This window comes from Oryctolagus cuniculus, chromosome 1 (assembly GCF_051225735.1).
Source record: "Oryctolagus cuniculus isolate XC-2025 breed Fujian yellow rabbit chromosome 1, ASM5122573v1, whole genome shotgun sequence".
Classification (NCBI taxonomy): Eukaryota; Metazoa; Chordata; class Mammalia; order Lagomorpha; family Leporidae; genus Oryctolagus; species Oryctolagus cuniculus.
The window spans coordinates 158286136-158311871 of record NC_142867.1 but is presented as its reverse complement, the minus strand read 5'-3'; the positions used below and the strand labels follow the sequence as shown (position 1 = coordinate 158311871).

Here is a 25736-nt window from a genome sequence, read left to right as displayed (position 1 = left end):
TCTAAGATCACTGACTTGGGGCATACCGTACTGGTTGGACAGGATCTCATATTGTGACTAACTTTTAATGAGTGCTTATAAAAAACATGTGCTGCTTCCTGCTACTGTACAATTGCTGTCTGAGTAGGGCCTTTTACATTCCATTTGGAAATGTACATGGGTTGGCCCATATTGCTCATGATTTAGTTACCCTCAACACCCTCAAAAAGTTGAGAATCTGAAAATGTAGTAGAATAGTTAATCTCCCTCTCAGTGTATAACATAGATAATTTTTTCTTCTTTAAATCAATTTTTCTACCTTTGGAGTTCTGTTTTGTGCTTCTTAAACTAACCACATAGTACTATGTACTGCGTTGTTTCCCTAGGAATGAGTCAGCAGATTTGGCCCTGTTTATAAAGCAGTAAAATACCAGTGTTAGAATCTAAGTCAAAACACTATACAGATGGTGATGTATATGCTGCACAATTGTGATATGTTTCTCTTTTATCTCTTAATATTTAGAAGACCTTGAAAGCCATAGGGGAACATTTTCCACTTATGACTTACTAGTGCCTCTGTACCAAAAGCTATCTTTTTATTGACTCTGCCTCTGCTGTTCTTGATTAATTTTGTATCCTCAAGCAAATCTCTTAATTTTCCAGGCCTCAGGTTTCTCATCCACAAGATGAGGATAATTATGCCTGCCTGTAGCCACAGGAATGTTGTAAAAATAGCAGGGAGAATTTTTGTAAAGGACTAGGCATGTAGTTTATAGTATTTGTGTACAAATTATTTCACTTGTTACTGTTTTTATAATAAACACAAAGAAGCATATTTAATAATGTGTAAATAATTCTTCCTTAGGAGTGGTTTTTTTCTAGATAGTTGACTAGAGTACAGTTGTGTTCCATGCATGTAAAGTCACAGAAGGACTTGACTAAGCAACAGAACATTGACCAGAAACATAAACAAGTAAGCAGGGAGTTAAGTCATAAGGATAGTAGAAGTTTCCTTAAAAAGAGCGGAACACACACACACAGACACACAAAGCTATTGCTATCACTTGTTGGGAAATAATGTATCAGGATTTCTCTTTATCTTTTCCTCAAATGTTCATTATTTTCCTATTAATTGAGATATATCATTTTCTGTGTGTGATGAGGATATGGGTGTGTGAACAGTGGAGGCAGATAGAAAAGTTTCATTGATATAAAAATACCCACATTTCCTAGCTTCTTCCTAATTTTGGATTACCTGAGATTTTGTCTGACATTTGATTTTATCACTGAGGAATCGTTAAGAGATTGGGGAACTTGAAGAAGCAGTAGTTTCCTACTCTTTGATGTTTTTAGACTAGTCTAAATTTCAGGAATAGGAATAAAGGATGGAAATTAATTATGAATTATGTTGTTTTTCTGAGGAAATAGTACAGAATACAGATGGCTTCTATAGCATGCTATACCAGTGTCAAACATGTCTGACTTAAGGAATTTTATACAAACAGAGTGAGAATATAGGGATGATGTCTTTTGATATAAAAATTTAGAAAAGTTTCTTAAATAATAGCTCTTCCAGATCCCTGACATAAATTGTTAGTAGAGATTTTCTGGTCAGTTCTGAGGTTTTTCTGGAGTCCTTTAGATATTTAACATAATTACCATAGCATACAATCAGTCTAGTTTATAAATACTGTATGTTTAAATTTCCTTTAGTCGCTTGCTTGGAACTCAAAATTCATCTTCACAAATAACTGATACTTTCAGTGATGAAACTAAAAACATGAAATCTAGTTTCTGAAAAAGGGGCATGTGGAATAAGGGACAAAATAATGGATTTGGAGTTAGAGGGTTTTGAGTCTTCATTGTAACACTTTGTGTAATCTTAGATTATTACATCTATCTGGATTAGTTTCTTTATTAAATCGGAATAATACTATTTGTCCATCAGAGTAGTTGTAAGGAAATGATAAAATTAACTGTAAAGATAGATTTCTATGTGTGATCAATGGTAAGTATAGCTTGGTGGTAGTTATATTTATCAGCTATTTTTATTTGTATTGTGTTTAACCTATATTAACCAGTGTTTTTAGTGCCACTATAATAATAATAATAATAATAATAATAATTTTCTAAAGGAAGATATATCACCTCCTTAGTAGTCATATTCTCGGTACCAGAGGTGTAGTGGGAAGCATATGCTTCTAGAAATGCTAACTTGTTTCACCTGCCTAGGGCAGTGTTTTTTAAATTTGGCATGCTGAAGAATGGTCTTGCAAGCTTCTTTAAAATGCAGAATCCCAGCTGCCAGAAATTCTCAGTCAATAAATCTTGGAGTTAAGTCTAGGAGTCATCATTCTTAACAAGCCTGGAGGGTGATGCTGATGTACCTGGTCCTCATACCGCACATGAAACTACTCCTGGTAATTACCTTTTCCTGTATGTGATACTCAGATCTGATACTCTAGTCTACATGAGTAGCTTTGTGAAGATCAGTCCCTCTTAGTTTATGCATTTAGGTCTACCTTGGGAGGGTGTGGGTGGGAATAGAAGACAGTGGTTGTTATCATAGAAGCTTACCATGTCTGAACTCCTTAACATTAATCATATCTTGCTGTAGAGAATTCCCCTTTTCTTAATTACAGGTTATCAAAGTATGTTCTGTACAACAGAAAGTCCTGAAGTACAGAATTACAGTCTCAGGAGGTGGGGTCTAGAAATCTGATGTACAAAGAATTTAAGAGAAAGCAGAGTGTGATTCTGCACTACCAGACCTATTTTACTTGGGAAAGGAAAAATAGTAGAACCAGAAAGGAAAGTAGAGATCAAGTTGTGGAGAGCTCTGAAAATCAGTCTGAGGAATGCTTTTAAGTATATATATATATATAACCAAAAAGGGAATATAACAGTTTCCTCTCAAAAGGTAATGGTGGGATAATGGATTTTGAGATAGTGACAGAGTAGATAGTACCAGGAATTGGTTTTCCCAGCCAGACAACAATTGCACTGGCAGAGTCTGTCTGATGGAACTGTTTTGAAACTCTGAAGCTTCAGAATCTTGGAATTTCTAGGGGGAAGGTTTGGACAGTAAATTTTGATTAGTATCAGCTGCGGCCATATATGTGTTCCAGGAGCAGCTTATACTCAGCTTGCAGAGGACAGAGTGGGCAAAAAGGATCCTGTCTTCCAAATAATGGAATGTTTTCACTGGTTATTGACTGATTATTACTTCTGATATTAGAGGTGCAAAAAGGCTAGTGGCCACTGTTGTACACCCTCCACCCCATTATTGCAAGCCCCTTTCTCTCTGGATGCAGTGACTTCCAGATAATTTTAAGAACTAGCTCTCTTCCTCTTCTTCCTTTCATTTTTCTTTTTTCTCCATTTGGAAGCCAGACATTGAAGTCTGTGACATTTAGAAATAACTTCAGGGTAAGCATTTGGTGCAGTGGCTTAAGCTGCCACTTAGAAAGTCTACATCCTGTATTAGAGTGCATGGTTCAACTCCTGGCTCTAATCCAGATTCCTGCTAATATACAGCTTTGTAGGTGATAACTCAAGTACTTGGCTCTCTGCCACTGCCACTTGCTTGGAAAGCCCTGATTGAGTCTCGTGCGCCTGGTCCAGCCCCAGCTGCTAAGGGCATTTGGAGAATGAACCAGCACATGGAATCTCTGTGTTTCTCTGTCTCTCTGGATTTCAAATAAAATTTGAAAATAATAATTTTTTAAAAATATTTATTTATTTATTTGAGAGTCAGAGAGAGAGAGGTCTTCTATCCATTGGTTCACTCCCCAGATGGCTGCAATGTTTGGAGCTGTGACCATCTGAAGCCAGGAGCCAGGAGCTTTTTCTGGGTGTGACATGCAGGTATGGGGGCCTAAGAATTTGGGTGGTCTTCCACTGCCTTCCCAAGCCATAGCAGAGAGCTGGATCAGGAGTGGAACTGCTTGGACTAGAACCAGTGCCCATATGGGATGCCGGCACTGCAGGTGGCAGCTTTACCCATTACGCCACAGTGCTGGCCCCCGAAGATAATTATTTTAAAAATCTCATATATGGGGGAAATTGGAAAGACACTACATATACCTAGGGAGAGGTGTGTGCTCAGAAAAGAGTTGAGAAGGCTGATTGTTGGTACAGAGATAGTCCACAATAATAGAAAGAAAAAACAAAACAGCAAACCCTGAGGGAGGGGAGAATTTGATTTTTGAGTTGTTGCCACATTGTTAGATTCAAATGTGCAGTTCTCAGTGAAAATCACAAGGCATACAAAAAACGAGGAAAAAACAGCCGATTCAGAGGAAAAAAAAGTAAAATCGTCTCTTGAAGAGATCTGAAAGTATCCAAAAGGTTGTGGAGAACGTAAAGAAAACGTATGACCAAGGTGGAAACCTGGGGCCAGCATTGTGGCACAGTGAGTTAAGTAGTCTCCTGTGACTCTCCTATCCTGTGTGGCCTCTGCTTGAGTCTTGGCTACTCTGTTTCCAAACCAGCTCCCTGCTAATGCAGCAGGGAAGATGGGAGAGTGGCAGAAGATTGCCCAAGCAATTGTGTGCTTTACCCATGTGGGAGACCTAGATGGAGTTTCAGGTTTTTGACTTCAGCCTGGTCCAGCCCTGGCTATTAGAGTAATTTGGGGAGTAAACCAATGGATAGACTATTTCTCTCTATTTCTCCTCTTTTCTGTTACTGTGCCCTTCAAATAAATAAGTTTTTGTTATTAAATAAAAGATGAAAACAAGAATAACAACATAGAAAACCTAAAATGAAACCAGAAAGGAATTCTGGAACTGCAAAATACAATAACTGAAATGAAAAACACATTAGAAAGAAGTGACTTATTATATACAAGGAACTCTTTAAGATGATCAGATTTCTCATCACAACTTTGGAGGACAGATGACTACGAACTGATATATTCCAAATGTAAAAGAAAGCTGTCAACCAGAAATCCTAAATCTGGTAAAACTGTTCGTCAAAAGTAAGGGATAAGTTAGACCTTCTCAGATAAACCTAAGTTGTGCATGTTCATTGCCACTAGACCTGCTGTCCGAGAAATGCTTAAGAGTCCTGGAAGTTAAGGTTGAAAGGACACTAGACAATAATTCAAAGCTATATGAAAAAATGAATATCTCAGTAAAGTAGTGGGCAATTATAAAACCTAGTATTGTAATAACTATGTAATTCTACTTTTTTTCTATATGATTTAGGAGACTAGTACATTTAAAAAACAGTCTGAAAGCTAGTATTATAAGTTTGGTTTGTAACCCTATGTTTTGCTTTCTGCATAATTTAAGGAATGCATTTAAAAGAGTGGTTTATGTTTTTGGATGCACAATGCATGAATCAGAAATTTTCTGACAGCAATGGAAAGGGGTGAGGAGGTAGCTTAAAGGAGCATTTTAAAAAAATATATATTATTGAAAAATTTTTTTAATTTTTTCTTTATAGGGATAGACAGTGAGAGAGAGAGAAAGGTCTTCCTTCCGTTGGTTCACCCTGCAAATGGCCTCTATGGCTGGTTCTGCGCCGATCTGAAGCCAGGAGCCAGGTGCTTCTTCCTGGTCTCCCACGCGGGTGCAGGCACCCAAGCACTTGGGCCATTGGGCCATCTTCCACTGCCTTCCTGGGCCACAGCAGAGAGCTGGACTGGAAGAGGAGCAACCAGGACTAGAACCCAGCGCCCATATGGGATGCCGGTGCCTCAGGCAGAGGATTAGCCAAGTGAGCCACGACATTGGCCCCTATTATTGAAATTTTTGAAAAAGATTTATTTATTAGAAAGGAAGAGTTACAGAGAGGGAGAGGGAGAGAGACAGATCTTCCATTTGCTGGTTTACTTCCCAAATGACTGCAATAGCCAGAGCTGTGCTGATCTGAAGCCAGGAGCCAGGAGCTTCTTCTGGGTCTCCCACATGGGTGCAGGGGCCCATGTACTTGGGCCATCTTCTGTTGCTTTCTCAGGCATATTAATAGGGAGTTGGACTGAAGTGGATCAGCTGAGACTTAACATGGTGCCCATATGGTTGCTAGTGTTGCAGGCTGTGGATTAACCTGCTGTGCCACAACACTAGGCCCATGGTGTTGAAATTAAGCTGGTATTAGGGCGTTATAAATTCAGGTTGTTAAATGCAACCTTCATGTTAATTACAAATAAGAGATGTAGAATATACACAAAAGGAAATAAGAAAGGATTTAAACATTTTACAACCAAAAAACTCAAATGTTAAGGAAGAGAGTGATGAGAAACAGAAAACTTTTAAGGCACATAGAAAACAAATATTCCTTCTGCTGAGAATTTTTTGTGTGTGTTGTACATTGTGGTTCTTTCTTAAATATTTTCCAGTATTCATAACACAAAATTAAAATTTTAATACCAGAGTTCTTTGTTCAAACTCTGACTACGTCTTTTAAAGTTTCAAGAGATTTATCAGTGCAGTGTTTATTAGAATACTTCAGAAATACTAACTTATTAACATATATAGCATCAATTTAATTTAATTTTTCCTTAAAAGTAAGTAAAGTCAAGAAAAAAATTAAGTAAAATATACTTTGGAAAGTAAAATTGACTTAATAAAGGTTTCCTCCCCTGCCAGAAGGAGGTATTTCCTCAGCATGTTTCTGCCTGCAGGCAGGTGTGACTGTTTAAGTGTCCATGAAAATCCGGGCAGTTTGCTTGTCTGCTGGAACGTATCTGTAGGTAGTTTATAGATAGATCCTGTCTGTATACTAGCAACTGATAGTTTCTACTTACTGATTGAGAGAATAGTCTTCTGTTCAGGATGATCAAAACTCATTTTGTATTCAGCCTTTGGATGAAAATGCGATTGTTTATTTTTGCAGATGTTGTTTGTTAAAGATTTCAGCAGTGACAAGGAAAGTGGGAGGAGGGAATCAGATACTATTTCTTAACTAGAAAAAGCTTATGTTGTAAGTAGTTGGACAAGAGGGGCATTTTGAGTATTTCTAGCATATATTTTCACTTCTTGCAGTTATTGGTGTCTTAAAGACTTGTGATTAGTTTAGAATGAATGGGAGGAAGATGGACTACAGGGAAGAAAATTATTTTATTTCACAGTGTAGATATACCTCACATTATGCCTTAGGTATCTTTTAATGTTTTACGTATTAAAAAAACCAAATATTTGTTTTTGATCTAAGTGTGTATGTATATATATGTATTAGAACACTAAGTTTATATTTTGCTTGGAAGAGATGGGCTGAAATTTTTTTAAAATTCTTGTGTTGACAGCTAATCTCTAATTAGCTATATTGAACAAATGTAGTTTAAAAAGAGGGAAACCTATACTGACTTCGATTTTACATTTTTCATTTGAGACAATGAAACTACTATAACTCATTTCAAAAGTATTTCTGGGCTATTTATATGACTAGCTCATTTTGTGAATAATAGAACACATAAAAATGATAAAATTCAGTAACAAATTCAGATAAATCTTGACTGCCAGGGTCAAAAAGCAAAACAAATTTTTCAGATGACACAGGAGACATTTGCTTCAATATCCATATAATTATGTGCACTCCTTGTAAATTCAGTCACTCTTGTTTTAATACAACTCAGTTGACTTGAGCAATGTGCACATATTTTGAACTTTTTTTTTTTTTTTTGACAGATAGAGTTAGACAGTGAGAGCGAGAGACAGAGAGAAAGTTCTTCCCTCCGTCGGTTCACACCCCAAATGGCCACCATGGCTGGAGCTGCACTGATCCGAAGCCAGCAGCCAGGTGCTTCCTCCTGGTCTCCCATGCAATGCAGGGCCCAAGCACTTGGGCCATCCTCCACTGCCCTCCCGGGCCACAGCAGAGAGCTGGACTGGAAGAGGAGCAACCGGGACCAGAACTCAGCGCACATATGGGATGCTGGTGCTGCAGGTGGAGTATTAACCAAGTGAGCCACGGCGCCGGCCCCTTGAACTTTTGTATAATGGTAATATAAATGTGTGTAAGTATTAGTGATCATTTCTATAATTACGTCTGTGGTTGTAGATTGGCAGTTAAAGCAAGGATATGAACTTTTGTTTTGTTCATAGATGTAAACTGGTGAAACAACATAAGAGTAGTATGTGCCTGACTGGTGAAAGGGACTGCTATTTTTTTTTTTTTTTACTATGAGTGTTTACATCTGATAAAATTCCTTTTTAAAAAACATTTTACTTGTATATTTAAAGGCAGAGTTACAGAGGATGGGGGGTGGGGGGGGGAGAGAGAGAGAGACAGAGAGTGAGAGAGAAACATCTTTCTTCCATCTGTTGGCTCACTCCCCAAATGGCTGTAATGACTAGGACTGGGACAAGCCAAAGCCTGATGAGTGGTAAGAACTTCAACTGGTTCTCACACGTGAGTGGCAGTGGCTCAAGCCCTTGGCCATCTTCTGCTTCCTTCCCAGGTGAATTAGCAGAGAACTGGATCAGAAATGGAACAAGACTCAAACTGGAGCTCATATGGGATGTTGGTGTTGCAGGCAGCAGCTTAACTCTCTGTGCCACAATGCCAGCCTCTAAAATTCCTTTTTTAATTGGAACCATAATTAGTTACCTATAAATAAAATATGATGAGAATTTGCAATGTCATTAGAAGTTTATTGATATTTATAACCTAATGCGTTTTTCAAAATTAGAAAAAAATTTTTTTAAAATGTTGGAAATAATCATATTGTCAAGTAGGAAGTAGGTTAAGTATGCAAATGATATATTAAGTCAGAGACAATAGTGCAGCTAACATAAACATGCTTTAAATATATATAGAAATATGAAAAATTATGATTAAAAGTTATAAAACAACATCTACAGAAAAAAAACAAAATTTTTACACACATATGTATATGCTTGAAATTCTGGAAAGTGTAGAATTTTGGAGTGATGAGAATTGTCATTTTTTTCTTCATGCGTGATTTTATAAAATTTATATAATATGAATATATGTACATTGTTTTATACATTTTATGTTACATGTAACATTTTAAAAAACCAATTTATTTATTTGAGAGAATTACAGACAGAGAGAGGGAGAGACAAAGAGAAAGATCTTGCATCCGCAGGTTCACTCCCCAAATGGCGTCAATGGCCGGAGGTGGCTGAACCGAAGCCAGGAGCCTGGAGCTTCTTCCAGTGGGTACAGGGACCCAAGTGCTTGAGCCATCTTCCACTGCTTTCCCAGGCCATAGAAGAGAGCTGTATTGGAAGAAGAGTAGCAGGGACTTGAACCAGTGTCCGTATGGGATGTTAGTGGCAAAGGCAGAAGCTTATCCTACTGTGCCACAATGCCGGCTCGCTATAACATTGTTTTAAATGTGTTAACAATATAGTTATTTTTGTATACAAAAAGAAATTATTAATCTTTTAATGTCATATACCATTGGTAATACATAGTAAAAATGCATGTTAAGTGGCAGAACTAGTTGCAAAACCAAGCAGTAGGCAGATTAACTATTTATAGATAACTGGACAGAATATGAAGGAGATTTTTTTTTCGATTTTTATTTATTTGAGAGAGAAACAGAGAAAACTTCCTTCTGCTAGTTCAGTTCCCACATTTTCTGCAACATCTGGGCCAAAGCATGTTTCTGCAGCCTGTTTCTGGAAAGCAGAGAACCCAATACTTGAGCCATCACTGTTGCTCCTGGGGTTTGCGTTACAGAAAGCTGGACTCAGGAGCTGGACCTGGGCATTGAACCCAAGTACTCTGTTAACAGGATGCATGTGCCTTAACCAGCATCTTAACTGCTAGGCTAGCCACCTGCCTCTGAAAGAAATTTCCATGTGAAGTTTGAATGTTGTCTTCTCCTCTGCCCCACTTTTTTTTTTTTTTTAAGTTTTTTAAAGATTTTATTGATTTACCGGAGAGATAGATTTGCAGATATTGAAAGGGAGAGAGAGAGAAAGGTCCTCCATCTGCTAGTTCACTCCCCAATCGGCCACCAATGGCTGGAGCTATGCCGATCCAAAGCCAGGAGCCAGGAACCTCCTCCGTGTCTCCCACTCGGGTGTGGGGGCCTAAGCACTTGGGCCGTCTTCTACTGCTTTCCCAGGCCACAGCAGAAAGCTGAATGGGAAGTGGAATAGCCAGGACTCGAACCAGCGCCCATATGGGATGCCAGCACCACAGGCTGAGGATTAACCCACTGTGCCACAGCAGTGACCCCTCCACTCATGTTTGTCTACCTGTAAAATTGACTCCTAAAAGTCTTCTTGGAAACATGATCAAGTCAGCAGGATAGCTATAATATGAGAAATTGAGCTTAACTTCTTAGATTGTGTGCATGTGTGTATGTAAGAAAAGCTCACTGTACTTAGAAACATTAAAATATGGATTTGAGCTCATTATACAAGATTTTTTTAATGCTCTAGTAAGTCTTCCAATTATAAAATTTTCTATTTTAAGTTCTTCTAACACTTGTATGTGAATTTTCTATCCACTGAGCTAGATGCCACAGTAAGACATTATTAGCAAAAAAAAAAAAAAAAAAAAAAAAAAACAAATAGTTTTGGACCAGTATTCCTCATGAACATAGACAAGAAGTCCTCAATAAAATATTAACATACTGGACTTTCCAGTAAATAAAAAGAAAAGTGCATCACAACTAAGTGGGATTTTATCCTAGGAATGGAATGGGTTTGTAAACAGCTGGGACTTGAACCCAAGTGTGGTTTGGAAGAATCAATATTGTTAAATTGTCAGTTCTCCCCGGAGATGATTGATAATTTCAGTGTAATCCTAATCAGAATTAGAGCAGATTTTTTTTTTGTTGGAATCAGTAAATAGACTCAAAAATTTATACAGAAAAAAAAAGAAATTGAAACAGCTGAACAATTTGGAAAAAGATCACATTTAGAAAACTCACTGATTTTAAGAACCTACCATAAAGCTACTGTGATTGAAACAAGGTGATGTCAGTGAAAGATTAGACCTGTAGACCAATGTAACAGAATATTGAGTCCAGAAATAGACCCATACATACTTCATTTTTGACAAAGATACAAAATCAATTCAATGGTATGGGAACATTTGGACATTTTGTATAATTTTGAAAGAGTCTCTACCAGGATTCTTTACCAATACACAAATGCACTCAAAATGGATTATAGACTAAATAATAAATCTAAAATTACTGAACTTTCAAAAAAACTGCCACTTTACATGGGAGATCCAGATGGAGTCCTAGGTTCCCAGGCCTGGCCATTTGGAAGTGTGCCAGCTAATGGATGATACTTCTTTCTCTTGGACTGCCTCTCTCCTCCTCCATTGCTCCCTCTCTCTGTCATCCTGCCTTTCAAGTAAATAAGTAAATCTTAACAACAACAACAACAACAAAAAACCAACACTACGGGAGAAAACTTAAAATTGATCTAAGGGAGACATCATAGGTGGGATTGCAACCATAGACATGAGGGAGCTTCACAGAGTGATTGAAATGTGTATTTTGGTTGTCAGATTCTTAGTACTGCATACCTAAAATGGGTGAATTTTACTTTACGTATTTTTAAAACTGACTTAATCTATGTTCTTTTATTCAATTATTGTAGAAAGAATAGAATTAAAGTTAACATTCTACATCCTTTAGTAAAATGATTGCTTCTATCAAGGATCATGGATGAATGCTAAAACCATGAAATAGAATGTTATGGAATGGTATATTGACATTGACTTCTTTGGAGTTTGCTGATCTTTATAATTTGAGTAGATCTGTGTCACCACCTTAAGCAAGTGACCAAATTTAACAATGCTGACCAAGGGAGAAGTATGTATTATGTCCCTCCTGACTTTCAATAATAAAAAGTATGCAGCAACAGCAGTACCTAAGAGCTATTCCAATCAAAGAATACCTCACCTGGATGTACTTTAGAGGAAATGTAAGAGATAAAGCAATGAATTAAATTACAGTATTAGAAAACAATTAGATAAATCTGAGATGTGGAATATTCTCTAAGACAACTTGCTGGATATTTTCAAAAACATCCATGTAATAGGGCATAAAAGGTGCCGTGCTGAGGGTACAGTGCTAGGTCAAAAGAAAGATGACAGCTTAACAGTGCCTAAATACTGATTTGATTATGATTTTGAGGGGAAAAAATAGCTCAAAGAAAATTTCAATATAGACTGGCTACATTCAGTGATATTAGGAAGTTACTTTTCATTGTTTTGAGGTATAGCAACAGAATTGTTACATGGGAGAAAGTCTTTATTTTCAGGGTATGGGAAGTATTATTAAGTAGAAGGAAGTCTATTTCCAGTATGAGTTTTAAGAGGTAAAGTGTCTTGTTAGTGACTTAAGTGTAGTCCCTACCCCACAAAAAGCAGATGGGTAAAAGTTTAATGATTGTAGCTATGTATTTATACTACTTTACCTTTTTCCCTGCAAGTTTGACATTTTTCATAATAGAGGGGAATGTTTTTTAAATATTTATTTATTTATTTATTTGAAAGGCTGAGTTATAGAGAAGGAGAGACAGAGATCTTCCATCACTCCCCAAATGGGTGCAGTTACCAGGGCTGGGACAGGCTGAAGCCAAGAGCCAGGAGCTTTACCCCGTCTCCTCTGTGGGTAAGGGGTTCCCAGGAATTTGGGCCATCTTCCACCACTTTCCCAGGTGCATTAGCGGGGAGCTGGATTGGAAGTGGAACACCTGGAACTGGAACTGGAGCCTGTATGGGATGCTGGCACTGCAGGCAATGTCTTAACTGGCTGTGCCATAGTGCTGGCGCCAAAGTGGGATTGGGGGTCAAGCGATGTTTTCAGAACTCAGTTGAGAGTATTTTTGAAGATGGCCTTCTAATATGAAGTGCATTCTTTCAGATCACTGCATTCCTAGGAATAGCTTTTTTTTTTTTTTTTTAACCACTCTGCTGGGCACTGTAACATTGGCCTACATTGAGAACTGAGACAGAAGCATTTCTGTAAAGTGCTTAAAGTGCTCTGTGTTGTGGGGATGTTTTTTGAGAACTTTGCTTACTATATCACGTGGTGTTCTTTGGGAAAGATGAAACTTTGCATTTTAATAACAAGAATAATTGTGTTGCCTTTGAGAAACTGGGTTTTTGGTGTTACAGATATCCAGTTATGTTATGCTGCTGAAAAGCTCAGATCTCACTTTTAGGCAAGCTTTAGCAGGTGCACTTCCCAGCTGTTCCTTACCATTTTCTTATTTTTCCTGCCTGCCCTTATTTTTCCCGTTATTCTGATTCCTTCCTCTGTTTTTTGGTTGTATTTATTTTGTAAGATACTTTGTGTGCAACAATGTTCTAATGGTATTAAAAGAAATTGAAATAATGTAGTTTACTATAAGAAAGTTAAAATCTAAATGACAGGTTTTCTCTTTTTTTTTGAGATTTTTTTTAAAAGACTTATTTATTTATTTGAAAGGCAGAGTTACAGAGAGAGAGGGGGAGAGATAGAGAGATCATCCATCTACTGGTTTACTCCCCAAGTAGCCTCAATGGCTGGATCTGGGCTGATCCAAAGCCAGGAGCTTTTTCCAGGTCTCACACTGGGTGCAGGGGCCCAAGCACTTGAGTCATCTCCCATTGCTTTCCTGGGTGCATTAGCAGGGAGCTGGATGAGAAGTGGAGCATCTGGGACTTGATCCAGCACCCATATCGGATGCTGGCACTGTAGGCGGGGCCTTACCTGCTATATCACAGTGCTAGCCCTGGTTTTCATGTTATTGTCAGTCATTTAAGTTCTTGCTTCCAGTCCAGGGATCCTATATCTTATAGCCAAATTTAGGAAAAGGGAAAATTTCTAGAAAACTTAATAGATACTTTTAAATGTAATTCAGTAAGATAAAAATGTGCCTAATGAAAAATTACATTACTCACTTTCGAATGGTATCCAAATTCCTTTCTCTTATAGTATATATCTTCTGTCCATTAAATAAAAAACACTTCTTTAGCATCAGCACTTTGATCCAATGTTATATTTATAGTTTGTTCTTGCTACCTTCTTGGAAGTTGCAATCAATCAACCAGTCTCTTTTTGAAATTGTTATATGACTTTACCATATTACCTGACAGCAAAAGGCATGGAGCAGGCTAGCATGCTAAAATATGTACATGAATTAATGATGACTAAGATATTATATATAAAAGTAGGAGTGTTTTTTGATGTGCTTTACGTTTATTCTAACTTAAAAAATTCATTTAATATATGTGGTTTCTTCTTTAGCTGATTACTAAGTTTGGTGGGATTTTCCACTGAAATATTTTTGTTTTTTGTCTCTTTTTTTGGTCCTCCTTTAAAAATCTGGAAAGTTCATTGTTGAACTAAATTATCCTGAGAGGCTTTTGTATTTGTAAAACTAAGTTTTGATTTTATATTTTATATTTGAGCACACTTAAATCTTAACCTTAATAACTTAAGATCTCCCAGAGTGAGGGATACATTAATATTAATTGCCAAACTGAGGTAGTTGTGAGTGAGGTAAGATTCGTCTCCTTTGCTCCAGGGAAATGATTCCTAGACCTAGGATTCAGCTTTCTGCGCTCACATCTCTGGAATTTTCTTGTAGTTTACCAAATATGGTCAAACAAGGTGTATCCTTTTCTTTTGTTTTGTACCTGTTTTTAAGTACTATTCATTCAAAGTCTTACCCTTATTCATTTCTTAACACATAAAAATCAAGTTAAAATTTGCAGTAGTGTCTGTCAGTCATGTGAACTCTGTACAACATCTCCATTTATACTGCTTCACACATCACTCACAGGACAAGTTCCCACAAAGACCTGTTTTGTTCTACTGTTGATCCACCCTAAAGAAACCAGTTTCCGAACTATGCACAGCTTTGTAAATCAAGATGAACTAGTCCGAAATTGGACACAGAAACAAACAAGAAACCAAATAATGCCTCCTAATTAACAAGCGCAAAGTATTAAAAGTAGTAAAACTGCAGGTAATAAGATGGTCTGTATTCTAAGAATATTCCTTTTGGAAAGCTTCTGTGACATTCATATTGTAATCATAGTTCCAAGTCATTAGCTCATTCCTCTTATTGTTAGAATTAAGGAAACAAAAGTCACTGCTTTCAGTGAGATTTTGTAAGCAAAAGAGAACAATGAGAACAATTGATGAAATGTGAACTCCATTTCTGCATGTTTCTTAGCCAGCCTGGTTTGTGATAATAAAGGGCTGAGGTTGCAGGGCAGAGTATTTGGAGTGTAGACAAATTTTCTTTCTGGTAAGCTAGTGGATCAAGGGCAAGAGGGGAGATAATGACATTCAGCAATTGGTTTCCCCAGGACTCTGCGTCTCTGTCAGGAAGAAAGGAATGCACCGATACATAATTCATAGATAGCAGAATATATTTTTCACGATAGAGTTAAACTCGAACATAATTTATTCACAGATTAATTTATGTATTTGAAAATATCCTTGAAATATTTTCTTTGAATAAGTGTTTTGTCAAATTATTTTCTTTTTGTATAGAACTTATAGTATCAACACTGTTCAAAAGATGTGCTTTATTTCAGATGATTTAGAGTATACATTATGCTTTTAACTCACTGACCAACAGCATTTCAAATAATCTGTGTCTTTGTGATGTGTTTCTTTCTCCCCTGAGAAATTTTTAAAAAGAAACAAAAGGAGCAAAGAAAATTTAAAATGTCCTCTATTCATTATTCCAACAATGGGCAAAGACCAAGCTTCCACAGCCAAAACAAAGTAGACAATTCTCAGAGTACTCAGAGAAAATAGGTAGTCTAAATCCTGATTCAAATTGGTATGTTACAGAATTTAAAACTGTTAAAAAGAATACATGACCATTTACATTTTTTTATCCTTCTCTTTTCTCAACTTTCTTTTGAAAAGAAAATTAAAAACACTTTTTCCCCTCTTCAAGCCCTTTCTTCACCAGGATATTCACGTGCATGTACTTGTTTTCTGTTTTGAAGATACCATATTAGCAGGGGAAATTTTCTAAAGTATTTTTCCTAACATGAGAATACAAGAGGATAAAATTGAGTAATGAAATAAATGCTTTCTTGCTTCCAGCTGCTTCTCCCTGGCAGTCCTTGTTCAACTTATATGGTCTCTGCTCTCCCCCTGCCAGCGGACAATTCAGGACTGATTTCTCAGTTTAATTCCAACTCACTGGTAGGACTTGTATTGTTAAAATAGTAGTCTTTAAGATAGGAGTTAGGATTCATTTTATTGCATTTTTGCTGAGGCATAATTTATATGTCATAAAATGCGCATGTCTTCACTGTATAGTCTTGAGTGTTAATAACATAAATATCAGGGTGAATGGGGGGGACTTGCTCAATATATACCTGCCAGGATGTTAAGAAATTTCTAGATGATTCTGCACTACACCCTGTTAAGATCCATTGCCTTTGTAAAGAACCAAACTGAATAGTGTATGTAAAAATGCACAGTGCTTCAGAATGTTATACAGATTAAATTTTGTTATTATTTCTTAAAAACTTAACGTTTCTCATATGCCTTTTTATAGGATTTGTCATTTAGGCTCATGAGTGAAAAATCTCAATTTGTTTTTCTATTTATTTTTAAGAGAATTAATGCAAAACTTCATGAGGGAGTGTGTCAGCGCTGTAAAGAAGTTCTTGAATGGCGGGTAAAATACAGCAAATACAAACCATTATCGAAACCTAAAAAATGGTGAGTTAAATTTCTTAATTACCTTAGCAGTGATATTTTTATATATATATGTATATTTATTTATTTATTACAGCTTACTGTTTAGTTTCTTAATTTTCAAAATTGTATCCAACTAAGTATTAAGATAAAGAAAGAAAAAATTCCCTTGTCTCAAGTAGAATTTGCTTACTGATTCTTCGTTTACCACGGGAGACAGATTAAGGAGAATAGATTCATCACTCCCTGTCCTATTCTTTCATAAATAAATAATGCACTGCTTTTATAAAAGGTGGGTTAGGGCAAAGAGTAGAAAGTTTGTTTTGCAAAATTCTATCTCGGTCTGAAGAGATAATATTTACTATAGTTGTATTTATAATTTTTTTATGAAGTAGAAAAACTGTTCCTCAGGATTATAGATAAGGGCTATAATCAGTAATCAAACCTCAATATGTAAATTTCACTCATGTATAGTTTTTTTATACTCTGTACTAGCTGCTGCATATAGAAAACACATAGTATTTATCTTTTGGGAATTTTTTTGTTTCATTAAGCATAGTGGTCTCCAGTTGCATCCGTTTTGTTGTAAAAGACAGGAGTCCATTTTTATATGGCTGAGTAATATTCCATCATGTTTATGTATATATATATGTATGCCACATTTTCCTTACCCAGTCATCAGTTGATGGACAACTTAACTATTATGAATTGAGCTGCTGCAAACATGGGGGTAGAGTTAATTCTTCCATATGCTGATTTCATATCCTGTGGGTAAATTCCCAGAAATGGAACGGCTGGGTCATTCTTAAAAGAGATCTAACCGTCTAATTCAATCCCTGATAATTACTGAAATGACAGATTGTCATTCATATAAATAAATCACTAGGTTATTAGTTTATTATTTCATATGTTTGAAGATTTGGTTTAAATTTTTTGAAAAATCCTAGATTTTGTTTCTCACCTCTCTGTCCCTAACTCTGTATACTACTGGGATTCTCTTATATCATGCGTGTATACATCTTGTGTGCCCCCTTCCATCCTTCAGCGCACCTGAGCAAGGATAGTATAGGAGGGTCATTGCTGTGTCAAACAGATGTGATTGCTTTATATATAAAAGTAAGCATGTCCTTTGTGCTTTATGAGTTTTAGTTTGGAAATCTATTTGGTAACTATTTAGAATGTGATAAGTTTGTTGCTTTATTTTTCTTTAAGTTATTGAGCAGGTATTTATTCCTTCTTTTATGGGAGGAAATTTTACTTGAAGTTCGGAAGGTTAGTCTAAAAAATAATGATACTATAACCTGTGGTGTCTGTCTGTTGGAAAATGATGTCAAATTTTTTGCAAATCTAAAGTTCAAGCTATAGGATTATTGTTTTCTTGAGAATATTTGATAGCTTTTAGTGTTACAATTTGGGTGATTTGTGCTGCCTACAATCCTGCTTTTTAATACATAGAGGTAAAAACTTCAAGTCTCTCTTTCTGAGTTTTTTGTTATTTTCCAGCATTTTCTACCAAAAGAAAACACAGTTGGTAGGTTTTATGCTCATTGGCCCAAATTAGCAGTAGGGAAATTTGGCAGCTGTTTACAGTATTGAATTTTAAGTTTCCATGAATGAATTAACTGTATCTTCTACTATAATTTTAGGTGCTGGTTGGGCAATAAATCATGTTCTTTTGGTTAATAGACCTAAATATCAGATTTATAGCTGTCTGAATATTTTCAACGTCTTTTTTTCCTACAAAGTTATTTAAGATTGCATTTCCAATATTCATCTTTTCTTGGTAATCTTTTAAAAAAATTGAACTTTATAGGACAATTGCTTGCTGTATCTTAGGATGCTGCATGGAGCACCCACATCCCATATTGCAGTGCCTGAGTTTGAGTCTCAGCTCCATTTCCAATCCAGTTTCCTATTATTGTACACCCTGAGAGGCAACAGATGATGGCTCAAATACTTGAGTCCCTGACACCCATAAGGAAGACTCTGAATGAATTCTACTCTCCTGGCATTACCTTCACATAGACCTAACGGTTGCAGGCATTTGGGAAATAAGTCAGTGGATGGAAGATTGATGTCTCAAGCGATTCAAAGATGGCTGAGTAGTGAAAAGATATGCTGATTTTGACCAAGGGAAGATAATAGAAGAAAAGTGGAGGAAGTGCATTCCCAGGGGAGAACTGGAGAGAAGTTTACAGTGGAAATTCTACAGAAAGGAGATGCTTTGGAGCACTGTGGATATTACAAACACTCAACAATGAGTGGGAATAGCACTAGTGACTCTCATAGCTGGGGGCTAGAGGACACACCAGCTGCTGAGAGTGAGGTGAGAGCAGACTGTGGAAGCCCATGTCATTGATGATATTGCCTGAGGGAGAGCTTTATAGACCACACTGACTTTGAGTCCAGCCTGGAGCCCTAGCCAGGGACAAGTTCCCTGGTGAACGAGAAGCACATTTCTTTTTCCCCATATCCCAAAAGGGTGCCCAGTCACCAGCAGGGAGAAAGAACCATCTTAACACCAGTAGAGGCTACAATGGCTCTAATACAGGCATGTGACTTGGGGATTTTATCAGAAGAACAAATCCAGATTCCTCACTGACTATGAGTCTGGTCCTCTGGAGGGTTAGTAGGGGGCTGGGAACCCACTTAAGATTGTGACGTGCTCCCATCCCCCCTACCCTATCACAGGCTCTGGAGCTCAAACTGCCAAGGCAGAGCACCTACAGCCAGCTGCCTCTGGGAATGCCTCTGCACTTCCTGTGGATGGGGCAGGCTGATGGAGCTGAGAGTGGATTCTTTGTGCCCTGTGACTGTGGGAGCCTTGCACATTATCACTGTGGAAATTCTGCAACTGCATGATAGGGCATGGGGTGTAGCTGGGTCCCTAGGCAATCACCATGTCTGGCTTCAGAGGCTCAGAGCTGTCTGATTTCTTGGAGTGGGTCATTGCAGAAGATTCCATGTTCACACTGAGGACCACACAGATCCTTTGTGCAGTTCATGCCCACACAGATCTTTTGTGTGGTTCATGCACCTGTGTGGGTGGAGGTTGTAGCCACTGTGGGCTAACACTGGTCATTGATCTCATTGGAAGAGAGGTGAGGCTGTAATTAAGCCAGCGGAAGTGTTCATATGTTCCCTCCTGCTGACAATATAGGAGATCTACTCCACCCAAATTGAGTGTCACCCTGGACTCTCACCACACCCTGAGCAATGATCAGAGCTCCCTGGCCTCACACAGCACATGCCTCTGGATATCCACTGAAGGAGCAGATACTCCACTAGGCCACAGGGGCATAGTTCAAAGGTAAAAGCCATCAGGAAGAACACTGACAAGTGTTTCCACAAATGCCTAAAAATAAATGCAGGAGTACAAGAAACAAGAACAAAGAAGACAACATGACTCCCCATAAGGAACACAGCAACACTTCAATATTAGAATATGAAGATGAAGAGATTGATAAAATGCCTGAAAATGAATTCAAAAGAGTGATCATAAAATTAGCCAGAAACATAGAGAAACAAATTCATGAGATAAAGAAATCCATACATAATATGGATAAAATATTTTGCCAATAGATAGAGATTTTGAAGAGAAATCAAACTGAAATAGTAGAAATGAAGGATTCAATATGCAAATAGAAAATACAGTGGAAAGCCTCAACAACAGACTTGGTGAGGCAGAAGAAAGAATATCCAAGCTAGAAGATGAATCTTTGGAAATATCTCAGTCAGACAAAAAGCAAAAAGAAAAATAAAAAGAAGAAATTAGAAAAACTAAAAGTAATGAAGGCATGAAAAGAGAGAATGGATTAGAAGGCCCATTCAGTGAAATAATAACAGAAAACTTCCTTAACTTGGAGAAAGAAAGGCATATCCCAGTAAAGGAAGCACAAAGGACTCCAAATAGACATAATCAGAAGAGATCTTCATGATGACACATTATAGTCAAAGTTTTAACAGTAAAAACAAAAAGATTCTAAAATATGCACAAGAGAAATGCCAGATTACTTTCAGAGGATACCCAATTAGACTAACAGATGATTTCTAATCAGAAACTTTCCCTACAGGCTAGAAGAAAATGGCAGAAAATCTCCTAGTAAAAGTACAAAGGAAATTCAAAGCAAAAAGTAGGAATATTTATGAAGCAGTGGTAGTACCGAGTCATTAGTTATCATGGCCTAAATTCTCCAATTAAAAGATACAGATTGGCCGAATGGATTAAAGAATGAGACCCATCTTTTTGCTGCCTACAAGAAACACATCTTACCAACAAAGCTACTCACAGAAAGTGAAAGGATGGAAAAAGATATTCCATGTGATGGAAAGCAAAAATGAACATATTTAGCCATATTAATATCTGACAAAATAGTCTTTAACATAAAAAAAATTAAAAGAGACCAAGAAAGGCATTATGTAATTATTAGGGGATCAATTCAATAGGAAGATTTTTTTTATTTAATAAATGTAAATTTACAAAGTGCAACTTGCATTGTTGTGGCTTTTTCCCCCATAACCTTCCTCCCACCTGCAGCCATCCCATCTCCCACTCCCTCTCCCATCCTACTCTTCATCAAGTTTCATTTTTTTCAATTATCTTTATATACAGAAGATCAACTTAGTATATACTAAGCAAAGATTTCAGCAGACTGCACCCACACAACTGCACAAGATATAGAGTACTGTTTGACTAGTAGTGTTATCTTTAATTCTCATAGTAAAACACATTAAGGACAGAGATCCTACGTGGGGAGCATGTGCACAGTGACTCCCGTTGTTGATTTAACAATTCAACAGAAAGATTAATACACATACATACACCTAATTACAGGGCACCTGGCTATTTAAAAGAAATGTTAATGGATCTAAAGGGGAATATAGGACTCCAGTACAATAATAATGGGGGACTTATATACTCCACTTTCTTCACTGGACAAGTCAACTAGACATAAAATCAACAAAGACACTACAGAGCTAATCTACATGATGGAGCAGATGGACCTAATTAATATCTACAGTACATTTCATCCCACAGTTGCAGAATACACACTCTTTTTATCAGTACATGGAGCAGCTTTCTATAGGATAGATCATATGCTAGGCCATAAAATGAGTCTCAAAAAATTCAAAAAAATTTGAAATCATGCCATGTATCTTTTCTGATGGCAATTGAATGAAGCTGGAAGAAACTATAGAAAATATGAAAACACAGGAAGACAGATTCATGGCAGTCCCAGTCAAAATGCCAACAACATTCTTCTCAGATCTAGAACAAAGATGCTAAAATGCATGTGGAAATATAAGAGACCCCAAAAAGCTAACACAATCTTAAATAGCAAAAACAAAGCTGGACACATCACAATACCAGACTTCAAGATCTACTGCAGGGCCATTATAATCAAACCAGCCTGCTACTGGCACAAAAATAGGCATGTAGACCAATGGAACAAAATAAAAACCCCAGAAATTAGTCCACACATCTACAACCAACTAATCTTTGACGTATGAGCTGAAATCCATCCCTGGATAAAAGACAGTCTCTTTAACAAAATGTGCTTGGAAAGTTGTATGTACACATGCAGAAGTGTGAAACAAGTTTCATATCTTATACCTTATATAAAAATCAGCTCAGAATGATCAAAGACCTAAATCTGTGACCTGAAACCATCAAATTACTAGAGGAAAATCTCAGGAAACTCTGCAAGGCATTGGCACAGGCAATGATTTCTTGGATAAGACCCCCGAAGCACAAGACAGTAAAGACAAAACTAGATAAATTAGATTACATCCAGCTAAGAAGCTTCTCAACAAAATGGAGAGACAGTGAATAGGATGGGAAAAAATATTTGCAAGCTATGTAACTGATAAGTGATTAATATTCAGTATCTACAAAGAGCTCAAGAAGCTCAGCAATAAAACAGTCTAATTAAGAAATTGGCAGTGGACATGTATAGGAAATTTTGAAAAGATGAAATACAAATGACCAACAGACATATGAAAAAATGCTCAAGATCATTAGCCATTAGGGACATACAAATAAAAATCAGATGAGGCTTCTCCTCCCTCCAGTTGGAATGGCTGTCATCCAAAACTCAAAAAACAATAAATCTGGTGAGGATGTGGGTAAGAGGTACCCTAATCTACAGTTGGTGGGAATGTGAACAAATACAACTATTATGGAAGATAGTATGGAGATTCCTCAGAGATCTGAAAATAGATCTTCCATATTGACCCAGCCATCCGATTCCTTGGAATTTACCCAAATGAAATGAAATCAGCATATGAATGAGTTATTTATACTCCTATGTTCATTGCAGTTCAATTCATGATAGCTAGGATATGAAATCAACCTGATGTCTATAAACTTTTGACTGGATAAAAAAAACATGGTGTATATAAAAATGAATGAAATACTGTCTTTTGCTACAAAATGAATACAACTAGAAACCATTATGCTTGGTGAAATAAGCTAGTCTCCAAAAGATAAATATCATGTATTTTATTTGATATGTGGCAGTTCATATAGAATACCAAATAATGTAAAGGACTTAAATTGTCATTTTGGGATATGATTGTCATTTTTAGCCATTGTTTATACTCCTGTGGAACTGTGGTCTTTCTACTTTTTACTTGTTGAATACTATGATTAATGGTGAATTAATCCTGTGAATATAGAATGGATTAAAATTATTGCCTTGCAAAAAGTGATGAAATGAGGGGAGGGTGGGAGGAAGATTAGGGTAAGCAGGGGAGTGAGGGAAATGTAGTTTCCTTCTTGCAATTTTGCCTATGAATGTATAAGATCTATTCTATTTGTATTAATAAAAATAATAAAAAGCTAGTGTTATATAATAAGAAATCATTTAAAACCGCCTCTGCCTTATCAATTTTCTGTTTTTAAAACTCTTTTCTATGTAGTATATGTTTACCTTCATTTATGAATATGAGAGTATATAAACAGTAATATTAACTATTAGAAATTTTCCAGATGGTATATTTAGATTTAGAATTTCTGAGGTTATTTATTATAGATAGCTCTTGGATTTTGTCTCTTTTTGTGTATTTCTTATGGTCTTTATATTTTTATGACTCCAGAAGAATTTGCATACTTTAAATCTTGAAGAACTAGAATATCCTTTATTCAGAAGAACATTAAGTCTCAGTTCAAAGCAAAAGGAAGCAGTATTAATAGCAAATTTTTTTTCCCCAAAAACTTAGAACAACTTTTGAGAATAGTTGATTGTGAATACACAAACCTGATTGTCAGCAATTGTGTCTTATCCTGGAGTTATTGAAGTCCCTGGGATTAAGGCAGTTTGTGGTGGTGTTCCACTGCCTTGTCAGTAGAATGACTGAGAAGTCTTCCAAAGACGTCCATTCCATCAAGGAGATGGTGGCTAAAAAGTACCTCTTGAGATGCTCTTATACATCACACTGAGATAGATGTAGTTCTCCATATGCTAGCTCACAATACAAAATGAAGGAAATATAATGTGTAGAAATACCGAAATCTAGATAACAAGGTATTACAACCTAAATATTGATCTCCAGGAATAAAAAGCCCCAACTAATGAAAACAAATCATAATTCATGAGATCCTAAGAAACTACTAGCAAGATCTTGTAGAAAAGGGAAAATAAAATGTTTTGCTGGGCCTATTCATTTGGATTTCTCTCACTGTCCAGACACCTTCAGAAATAAGACTGCTTCTGTCTTCCAGGGAAAACATCTCTTACGTGGGGGGTCTCATGGCCTACTTCAGGGAAAGGTCACACAGTTTTTCTGGTATCTGCTGTTTCTCACATCATTTAAACTTAAAATATTCAGTATGCCTGACTATATTTTGGGGTAGCATGTTCTGAACCCCATTAGTCTGAATATGTTATTTACTTAAGAGGGTCATTTGCCTGGCCTAAAGCATCGTGGATTTCAGATTGTCCAGAGCACATGACATTGTAGGTACAGGGGAAAGCCTAATATTTAGCTCCTTGCTAATGTGCTCCAGAAGCAGCAGATAATGGCTCAAGTACTTGAGTCCATACCACCTACATAAGGAGACCAAGATGGAATCCTAGTTCCTGTTTCAGGCTGGCCCAAACCTGGCTGTTACGGCCATTTGGAAAGTGAACCAGAAAATAGATCCCTCTTCCTCTCCCTTTCTCTCTGTTACTCTGCTTTTCAAATAAATAAACAAATATTTTTTAAAGAGCATGTTACCTATTAGTGATGCTTAAACAATGTGTTACTGGTATTACCTTTTAAACTGATAAGAACAGATACTACCTTTTAATATTAAGAGTCTGATACTCAAAGCTTTAGGTTTTTATAGAAATAAAGTGAAAGGCTTGTGGTGATAAAAGCTCTAGGACCGGCCAATGACACTGAATCTGGGATCACACAATCTGTACTAGGATTCTCCACCTATTTTGGCTCATGTCTTTTGATCTTAAGGGCATTACCTGCTACTCCCTAGGAGAGGGCCACTGTAGTGCTGGGAAAAATCAATATAGGCTTGAATAAGAAGGTTCAGACTATTAAGATCATTAATATATGTAAGAATGTGGTTCAGGACAAATGTAAGTCTTTTGTATCAAACCTTATTTTTCCAAGTGCCTTGTTTTTGGCTTTTGAAAATGAAACCAAAAGATAGATTAAAACCATTTATTACCATTTTTGGTGAACTTCAAGTCATTCATGAACATTATAAATAACCTTGAATATGGAGTTGAATTATTGGAAAAGCAAGATATCTTATAAAGTAATGTGTGTGATTCTTAAACAAGAAAGTAATCTTGACATTTAAATACATAAGGTCCATTTATAGGCTTTTTTTTTTTCCTGGCAGTAGAAACATAAATGGTTAAAAGGTTTTGTCCCCTTCCTCAGGGAATGCAAGGCCAGAAGTGAAATGAGTTCTTTATTCTGGGCTCAGAGGGATTAAAGGTTTTACTCAAGACAAAAGTAAAGCAGATGGATTTAAGATTCAAATGCAAATTGTATTCTACTTTCTCACAGTGATCTCTCACTATTGTATTTATTCATTCCAAAAGTTCTACTTCTCTCTTCACCTGAGCCTATTGCTCTATTAATTTTTTTTAAAGCTTTAATTATTTATTTGAAAGGCAGAGTTACAGAGAGGTTGAGA

The 25736-nt window shown here is 36.7% G+C and overlaps 1 protein-coding gene across 9 annotated transcripts in view; it reads left to right on the top strand.

Annotated features, from left to right (window-relative positions):
• The window catches only part of C1H9orf85 (chromosome 1 C9orf85 homolog), a 66957-nt gene that overhangs the window by 25527 nt on the left and 15694 nt on the right, over window positions 1-25736 (top strand). For 2 of the 9 annotated variants that reach the window (XR_016223285.1, XM_008256371.5), the window contains exons 2-3: window positions 15986-16087; window positions 16506-16612. Coding sequence is in view for 8 of the 9 variants with exons in the window: in XM_008256371.5 (XP_008254593.1) it covers window positions 15986-16087; window positions 16506-16612 (209 nt within the window). In the remaining variant the exon portion in view is untranslated. Of the gene's footprint in view, window positions 1-7613; window positions 7928-15985; window positions 16088-16505; window positions 16613-25736 lie in introns of all 9 variants that reach the window. The other 7 variants (XM_051858767.3, XM_089316331.1, XM_051858768.3 and 4 more) reach the window with 7 other exon arrangements.